This window comes from Dendroctonus ponderosae, unplaced genomic scaffold, assembly GCF_020466585.1.
Source record: "Dendroctonus ponderosae isolate FM_Combo_2020 unplaced genomic scaffold, Dpon_F_20191213v2 Dpon_F_20191213_4, whole genome shotgun sequence".
NCBI classification, from domain to species: domain Eukaryota; kingdom Metazoa; phylum Arthropoda; class Insecta; order Coleoptera; family Curculionidae; genus Dendroctonus; species Dendroctonus ponderosae.
Genome location: NW_026018611.1, coordinates 4,111,415 through 4,121,021, shown reverse-complemented (window position 1 = coordinate 4,121,021; position 9,607 = coordinate 4,111,415). Strand labels below are relative to the sequence as shown.

Below are 9,607 nucleotides of genomic sequence, written 5' to 3'. Positions count from 1 at the left end.
TCCTATTTCGCAATAAGAACGAATTATTTATCAAAAAGTAATAAAGAACCTATAGGGTATCCTGAGACACACTTAGGCTCAAGCTGTAAGAGAAAATTCCAATTAGTAAAAAAATTAATTTTAATTTTTTTGAAATTTTTCAAGGTAATTTTTCAAATGTCGCAGGATACCCTCTAGGTGATAGTTCTTGATTACTTTTCGATAAATAATTCGTTCTTATTGCGAAATAGGAGCACAATTTATCAATCTGTAATAAAAACGTGAGGAAATTCTGTCTTTTTTAAAGTAAAAAATTTTTGAGGCGAAATACCCAAAAAGAAGTTTGTAAAAAATGAATCCGCCTCAACAATATAGAACTTATCTACAACTTAAATTGATCTTTTATGCCATTTTATGGGAATGGACAGAAATCAGCATTTCAAGATGGGAAAATCGTAAAAAATGTTCAGCTTTTATTTCAAAATCTTCTATTTTTTAATTCATAATTCACAGCAAGTGTGCGATACATTACTGAATGTAAAAAAATTTGAAAAAAGTTGCAAAAACTAGAAAAATAAAAAAAGAACTAATAAATCAAGAGTTTAAATCGCTGCCTATTTTCCACCTGGCACTAAGCCAAATACTGCGGATATGCATTGAAAACAGTTTGTTGGAATTGTTCCTATAAACTTCCATCATCGTCTCACCGAATTCTAACTCATACCGTAATCATCCTCTGACTCTTCGGTAAATGTTATTTTATATGGACGCTTTTTGGGTTATCAAAAGACGAGCCAAGGAAGTGGGCCAATTATGGTTTTCTATCGCTTTGATGAAATTAACCCAAACAAACCCTTTTTTTGGAAATTTGCTTACAATTTCCGTTGATTCGATCGTTTCCCTACCAGAAATAAGTGGGCTAATTTCGAAAATTGTGCATTCGATTCGCCGACAGGTTGGGATTGCAAAAACTTGGAAGGATAAATATCGGATCTGTATACAAAAGAAAAAAACCGATTAGTAGACAAGCCATTTGAGTATTTGCCAGGATTTGAAAATAGGGATTAAAACATTTATTAGATGAATTTAGAATACAGTAAAAACATATAATAAATAGTATTTGAAACAGTTTGATAATTAAAAAGGGAGTAGATTAGTTAATACATATTTTACATTCCACCACTTAATTTAGAAACAGTTTCGCTGATTTTTTCAGAACTTTTCTTCATTCCGGAAAAACTCTAAATTACTCCTAAGAAAAAACTTCATTACATTGCGTTTTTGTTGAAATAAATAAAAAAACAGGATTTTGTTAGTTAATTTAGTGCTTCTTTCTTGTTGAATTCAGAAGTAAGTTTTGATTCTTTTAAAAAACGAATTGGTTTTAGTTCTTATATTTAATAATTAAGTTTCTTTACATTTTGCTGATAAAATTGATTTTTTTTGCAAAAAACCTATAAATCCCAAACTACACGTGGGATATTGATTCCTATTCCAAATAAAAATAAACTATTATACTTATTAAGTAGATAAACCGCAATAAATATTCTTAGCTGCAATTAAGTATTTTCAGGCATTAATCCAATCACTGTAAATGTGCGCTAAATTATGTAAATCGCTTTATTTTCTATGGTGGCCAACAAATACTGGGAAAACAAAATAAACTCTAAATTTAAAAATAGATATGATGAATCAATCGAAAAATCAAAAATGCTTTGAAGAAAAAAACTCAAGCGATGTTCTACAACAAACCGCTTTTAACCTCGCCCGTCATCTCAACTGATTAAGCTGAATAGTGTCTAATTAATAATACATTTATTTACATATAATCCACAGAAAGAATGAGATTTTTCACACCAACGAAGAAAGGAATGAATTATATTCTGCAGATCCAACTCGAAGAACAGCAAAGATAAACAGTGATAAATCGCTCATAAATGCTTGTAGTTTCCGATCGAAAGGAATTATTCAACTTTAATTCCAAAAACTATTGAAAACTCAGGTTTGAAATGCCAAGTAAACTTATCTAAGCGATTACTCAATTTAGAAAAAAAAACGTTGACAAGTTTCTCAACTTTCACCGGCAAATGTACATTTTAAAGATCTCTATAAAACATCTAGACAATCATCATCACTTTATGGATTTAAGGAAAGCTATATGGATTTAATGCAAATAAAAAACTATATTTATAAAAGCATTTTTAATTCATTTAAAATAACCTTGTTGTTTGATTATAATTTGTAATACATGGTTACGAATAATTTAATGGACAATATACGGATATAAGCGTTTTAGGATTGTAATCACAAATCAACAACCGTTAAAACGTCATGATTTCTTCCGAAATGTTCCTCGTTATCTTTGGTTCATTGCTGAATTGTGACCGAGAAAAGTGGTGATTTTAATTCGAGCCAAGTAGAAATTGGAGTTTAAGGACACTATTAAGGAACTACATTCTAGACAGGAAAAACCGGAGGTGGACAGTAATTAGATGTTTAAATAGAATCATCTATATATGAAGATTGATGTTGACTAACACCTAAACTTAAACCTATTATTGTTGTTCAATAGAGCTTAAGTCTTAACATTAAAATGGACAATTCCTGTCTCCAACAATTCGTTAAAAACCTTGCATTCTTAGCGATAGATTTACATTTGAACAAGTATGGAATTACGGTAAAATTCCCAACTGCAAACCATGGAGATTTAACTGTAAATCATTAGTTAACTAAATGTTTTATTCAATCCTAAAGCATAAAAAATATAACTATTGCAACATAAAATATTTTAACTCGGGTAGATCTCTTTAGTTGGAGTTGATATACCCAAAGCCTCCTCATAACCAGACGTGGAATTTTTAGTCTTACTTTTGGCTAAAAATCAGTCATTCCATAACGCCACATTTCAATTAGGCTGTTTTTAACTTACCTCCTTTTTCCTTTGATTTCTTCTTATCCTTTTTCGGTTTCTTGGTCTTATTTTCCGCTTTGGGCTCACCATCTGCACCTTTATCGAGTTCCAGCAAATTTTCCACTTTGGCCTTTTTCCTTTTCTCGGATTTATGCTTCTCGGGCTTCTTCTCTTTACCTTTGTTTTCCTAGAACATTAAAACGTTGGTGTAGAAACGAGATTTTTAAGTGAAATTTAATCAAACCAACTTTCTTTTTTGACTTTTTCTTTTCCTTTTGGGGTCTATCTACTGTTTCTGGTGGTTTTTTCGCCAAAACCTCGCTAATGGGAGGCCTAAAAATGCAAAATTCGTTTGATTAGATAGATAAAATGTGTGGTTTTGCCACTTACAGATCCAGATCTATATCTAACGCCCTGTGCGGATCGTCCAGCCGATGATGATCACTATCTGAGTCCGAAAGTGTGGCTCCTTCTGGCAGTTCCATAACTTGCTTCACCTCGACAACTGCGGCAACATCCAGGTTTTCATCGGAAGAGCTGCAAATGTCCCAAACACCCCGTTTTCAGTTTGACTCACATCAGAAACTACAAGTTACCTTTCCGATTTTCGGTGTTTCTTCTTTTTCTTGTTTTTCTTCTTGCCTTTGGTCTTGTCCTTGTGAAGATTCAGATATTTGTCGGACCGTTTTTCGCCCAACACCCTCAGCGGGGGCAGATCGAGATTTAGCTCCGCCACTGAGATAGTTTCGACATTATCATGCCCATTGCTGCTTTGCTCTGAGTCGAGACTGCCTTTGAGGTAATTGGGATTATTCTGTTGCTCGGATTTACGAGCTTCTCGGTTCTAGAAAAACAACTGCATGCTTCCACTGCCAGACGATGATTTTCTTAGAAAGTCACCTTCTTAATATCCTCTTCGGTGGGCTCGTACTGATACTTGTTGCCGTAATCCAATTTTTCCGACTTTACAAACAAATTTTCTGTATTGTCCGGCTCACTGTCTGAGTCCGACTCGGACTGTATTGGCTCATTAATCCAGGCATCTAAGTCAAGTCTATAACAGGGAAATTACCGTATTAATGTTAAGCCAACTGCGGAAGCCCGTTTTTTACCCATCCGGGACGGGAACCTTCTTTTGCGCTTTGGGCGCTACTGGATTAAGTTCGCCTTTGAATAAACTCAAAATCTCGCTTGCCACCAACTCTTCAGGCTGGCTTGTTAGGGGATCCTCTATATCATCCATCAGTTTTGAGCTGTTTTCTGAAAGAGACAGTGCTTCTCATGAAACAGTCAGCTTGCTTTGTTAAATTACGGCAAAGTTACTTGCTGCGATTTCCTCCTTAACAATGTCGATGATGATCAAAGCCGTGCTGGCCCTTTCCTGGACCTCCAATTCCCCTGATTTGATGCTTTCGTTCATTTTGCAGGCAATGGAATCGGATAGTTCCAAAATAGCATCGTAATTTCCTGCAGCTTCATGTTTTTCCATTATATGAGCAAACAGTTTTACGATGTTATGAATGAAAACCGATTCGATGTGTTGCGGCAAAGATTTATACTTTAACATGCTGCGCAGGGTGTTTTCGGGGCTTTCCAGCTCGCTGGAATATGGAAATCTTGAAAAATCGACCAATAAAGGAGAAGGAAGAAATGTTCTTACCTAGCAAATTCTCCTGTTAACCAAGCAGCCGCATACAGGACCTCCTGCATGATTGTAAATTGAGAAGTTGAAGTGTACACTTCCAATAACTGTCCCATTTCAGTCACTGCGAACGATCTTATGGCTTGCACTCGTATACAAACGTCCATTAATTGCGATCCTATTACATGGCCTGCAGGAAAAATTGAACCAAACATCAGCAACCCTGTTCAGTGGTAACTAAACCAATGCAACCTACCCTGTTTGCTTCCGAATTCCATCTGGGCTAATTCTACTAGAACTGTAATATACCACTCAAAATTGGTGATAAATTGATAGTTATTCTGGGAGCAGATCAGAATAATTTTGCTAAGCAGCTCGTCCCTGTAAACAGTGCCTTCGGCCTTATCCATATGGACCATGAGTTTCTTCACAATTTCCATTAGATTTTTCTTGGACACCTGAATCGGAACAGTCATTAACACCTAGAAAACATCGCACTTCAAAACTGACCATTCCGTAAAGCAGGTCCAATGCCCTGAGCCTGATAGATTCGTCTTTATCTTCCATACACTGCAAAATCAGATCCTTGTGGGCTTGTACGCTTTTCGGGTGCGTTTTCAAGATCTTCGACATGGCAAGGAGTCCAAGATATTTCACTAAAATCCCCAAAAAACTAACATTTGCCTCGCAGTTTCCGCAGCTATATCTTACAGTTTTGATCTGAATCCTCAATGAGTATCCGGAGCTTTTGCACGCATAACTGTATGCTGGCAGCATGATTTGGCATCCCAGATGAAATACTTATAAGAACCGCTATTACAGTGTTGATGCATTCATACAATAAACTCATCGCTGAAGTACTAAAAGTTAAAATAAGTGTAACAAAAATTCCAGTGACTTGCAAAGTACTCTCAACTAAGCCGGCGACATATTTTTACCCACCTGTGAATTAAATTTGTTAAAGGTTCTATCAACTTTTTGCCTAGCCTAGGTTCTAGAGGAGTAAGAGCACCAAACTACAAAAAACCCGAAATATACCTTGAAATCAAATGTAAAAGTGGTTCAGTCAATTTGCGTCCTATTCGCGGTTCTTCAAGAGTAAAGGAACCAAACTGGTTATCAAAAACACAGAAATTGAGCAATTCGCCAACGGAAGAAATGATTACTTACAAGTTTAATAATTTTAATTAGCATCCAATTGTTTGTACTTGTAGTCATAAGTTTGAAAAACACTGGAGCCAAACTCAGGTAGTTTTTGGGATTCTTTCTGGCCAATTCGCAAACCACATTCACTGCCGCAGACTGGACTCCTGCGAAGCAGTGGGGAAATCAAAATCAAGAAACGTTTACTAGTTGAGTAGTACCTGGATCAGGATCTTCTAACTTTTCCTTCAGTCTCGGGAAAGCCGGCCTCAAAGCCTCAGGATATTTCAAAAAGACTTTATACATCATTAAAACAGCCTTCTTTCTTATGTAGGGCTTCGTTGAACTTAGCTGGAATTTAACAGGGGTTTTTGGCGTTTTAAAGTCACTTAGAAGCGGGCTTTTTTACCAAAGTAAGAATATCGTTTGACAAGTCCCTGGCCAAATCCGTGCTAATGTAACAACTAAGTGAAGTTAATGCCAGCCCAGCTTCGTATTGATTTTGGGAGTTCAGTTCCTTCCTAATCATATTGGTTGTCAGCATGAGCAGCTAGAATGAATTTAGTGAAGTCGTGGAATAAACACAATTAAGGCAGCAAGTACCTCAGAATCGCAATGGAACGATTGGCTGGCTGCTAAGTAGCCAATTCTTTTTAGGGTAAACTTATTCGAACTCATCACTTCGATTATATTAAAGCCTGCCCAAGAGATGTCATAGCCCAACATTTGTAGCTGAAAGCCAAATTTGATTATCAGTGTTTGTGAATGAAGAAACTACTCACATAGGTCAGTTTGGCGATGGCATTGCTCTTAACTGCAAGATTATCTTGCCTCAATTCCTGCTTAATGTCTTCCATGCACTGAGATATGTACTTTGCCTGTAATCGAAGAGTTTTAGGTGAAATTGGAGTTTGGATAACCGCCAGCCGCTGATCTCACCTCATTTTCCTTGTTGTTCCTAATTCCCCGCACCAAATCGGTTAAATTTTTGTCGAACATTCGTTCGATATTCCCTTTAACTTTCTTTAAAGCCATTGTTCGTATTTCTGAAATAGGGCCAACAATATTTTAGAAACTCTTCATCCAGATGAGTTGCAGAATTGCATCTAATGGAACTATTCACACTCGCGCTTGGCGATTAAAGCACTAGAACTATTTCCACTGGATATTCATCAGCAGATCGTATCACAGATAAATCACCATTTTTTAATACTTTTCCCAATAAAAGGACTAACAGAAAATAAATATTTTGCATCCACTTGCCACGTTAATGTCAAAACTTATCGCTGACAGTGATATTTGCACTACCAGTCCGACAGTAGTTCAAGCGTTCTGCTGACCACATTTACATCGCAAATGCGGCATCTTTTGAATCAGGCTGGATTTACATCAGTGGATTAAGTATTCTTCATTGTATATGAAATTAACAGTTTATCGTTAATTCACAGTTCGCATATAAACCTAAGATTTTTGCGGGTTTTAAAATAGTTTCAAATTAATTTAAGAAAAGAAAAATTAGAAAGAGGAAACTACAATTTAACGTTGACGTGGCAAAGTAAATGCGGTCTCTCAAAGGAAGTGAGTTAACCGATTCACGTCACTCACGAGAATCATTAGTAATAGTTAATATTGAAAGGATCGTATGAGGTTTTGAGGCCTATATAAAGCGCCGACTGTGGTCAGAAAAAAATTTTAACAAAAAAATACAAATATTAATAAATGTTGTGGTTGAGGTTACTGAAATCCTGCAGTCTATAAGATATTACCAGATTAGCGGGGTTTTTACTCAAGGGGGCTTTCGAAAAACACAACTTTTAGACCTAGCGGTAAAGGTACTCTGCTTCCTTCCAGAGCTCCTGATGATGGCTAAACATAGCCGAAATCTTGAAAGTAAACAGTGTTGACTCAGGAGAAAATGCGAAAAGCGCGCAACAACCCAGTTGATCAATTTTAATAAAATAACGCAAAAAAGCTAACAAAATGTAACTGAAAACTAATGGAAAGAAATGTTTTGTTGTTACGCCTATGCATGTCGTCGCGACGCGGGTCGAGGGGTTAGCCAATGGTCACTGTAAACAGTTTGGTATTAAAGAGCGCCGCGACGGCCGCATTGTGGTTTAGATCGGCGTCCAGGGAGAAAAACGTGTATTTTTTCCGGTATCCGGTCGATGTCAAACAGTTCAAATGCCGCAAGGTGAAAACGATTTGTCGATAAATTGACCGGTGCTTTCGGATGTGAATATTAAAGCAAAGACGTAAGTTGATTAATATTTCAAATGTTGGATTAGCTCTGGCTTTAATATAAAGTTCAAAATGTTTTTATTTTTTTATCTGCTTATGTTTTAATCTCGAAGAAATCCACATGCACATTTTTGTTTTGTACAATAATTTTCTTAATCAAAATCCAACAATAATTCTATCGACAATCTTCGACCTTTGCCACTAAAATTTCATTGAAATAATTTCTAAAAAATTGTGTTTTAATGGCAAAAAATACAAAAACCACCAGCTTCTACCACGTGTGTGATAAAACACTGTTAAACTACTGTTATTTATATAAATGCGTACAAAACAATGCATGTCGAAGGATTTCAACATCACTTGCATGCATATGAACGCTTTCACACGTACCTAAAGGGCTACAACTATGCCCTACTGACCTGAATTGATTTTAAATTATCACTGTTTTACGTATGAGACCTGTTTTGTGCAGAACTTTTTGTTACTTTCAATGTTGAGAAATTCAATGTTGACAATGTTGAGAAATAAATAAAGGAAAAGGGAGTAATAATTTATAATAAACAAATGTTGAAAAATAAAATTGAATGCCCCAAAAGGCCTTATTTGGCTCGGGTCGATATATTCCCTGGATAATAATAACCACATGACAATAGAAAATTTGAACTAGACAATAAATCATGGACGATCATGCCCTAAATAAAAGGCCCCCAATATGCAACTTTTAATGCTCCTTTATTCTGGACGCAAATAAAAAACATATGAAAAAACCAAGTAATTAATTGCAGGAATTAAAGGAAAATTCCTAACAAAACCAAATGTCTATGAACTTGAAAACTGGTCAGTTTGAAACTCAAGACATGCAATTGGACAAACATTGGCGTGAGTAATAAATGAGCAATTATCGACTTGCTTGTCACAATTCGAGTGTGTTAACGATGCATAATAGAAGACAAAATATTTTTTAAAAGCCACTGCAAAGGTACATAAATAAACTGAAAAATCAATGAATAATTTATATTCACTTCGAAGTAATCAGAGTTGAATCTTAACCTTGGCCTTGCTTTCTACGAAGAATTTTAATCAATCTCTTTGGAATATGAAGCAGCCTTTAGAACGTCTAATGAGTCATTAGAATAAGAAGTTTCGGAAATAAATCAACCTTGGATGAATAAAACAGGACGCTATACGAATGTTGCATAATTTAATGCAGTATGATAACCACTTTATATATTTTCACTAGAACGAATTTTTATTCCACTTAAAACAAATATTATTTAATGGCAATAAAATTGCATTTGCCAACATCGGTTTTCTCATCAAATTCCAACCAACGACGGCCTAAGAATCCCAAATTAAACGATTCTTCAAAGATTAGTTAAACATTTTGTGCTTTTCTCTATATTAACACGCTCTTGGATTTTTCATCTAATTTTTTAGAAGCAATTTGTTTCATACTTTAGTACAGTATGATAACCACTTTATATATTTTCACTGGAATAAATTTGCACGCTTTTATGAATCGTACAACTTTCCATAATTTCCAGTGAAAGTAAATATTATTTTATGCAATAAAATTGAACTTGCGATAATAGTTTGCTCATCAAATTCTTTAAAACGACGGCCTAAGAATCCCAAAATCAACGATTTTTTAAAGATTATTTAACAATTTTGTATTTTTCTCTATATTACCA

At 35.4% G+C, this 9,607-nt stretch overlaps 2 protein-coding genes across 4 annotated transcripts in view; one reads left to right on the top strand and one right to left on the bottom strand.

Moving 5' to 3' along the window:
- Positions 1–2,165: 2,165 nt before the first annotated feature.
- Positions 2,166–6,985, bottom strand: LOC109544079 (AP-3 complex subunit delta). The gene is made up of 19 exons (XM_019914112.2): positions 6,615–6,985; positions 6,458–6,553; positions 6,279–6,407; positions 6,085–6,225; positions 5,897–6,026; positions 5,703–5,842; positions 5,475–5,548; positions 5,244–5,392; positions 5,043–5,188; positions 4,789–4,990; positions 4,551–4,722; positions 4,214–4,491; positions 4,003–4,150; positions 3,791–3,944; positions 3,487–3,734; positions 3,281–3,427; positions 3,139–3,223; positions 2,909–3,077; positions 2,166–2,853 (listed from the first exon to the last, which is right to left on the bottom strand). Exons 1-19 carry the CDS (start codon positions 6,708–6,710, stop codon positions 2,768–2,770), a joined length of 2,790 nt encoding a protein of 929 aa, XP_019769671.2. The 5' UTR covers positions 6,711–6,985; the 3' UTR covers positions 2,166–2,767.
- A 385-nt stretch (positions 6,986–7,370) lies between these two features.
- The window catches only part of LOC109544101 (osmotic avoidance abnormal protein 3), a gene marked incomplete at its 5' end in the record, with an annotated part of 9,572 nt that continues 7,335 nt past the window's right edge, over positions 7,371–9,607 (top strand). For all 3 annotated transcript variants that reach the window (XM_048665712.1, XM_019914141.2, XM_048665713.1), the window contains 1 exon segment: positions 7,371–7,930.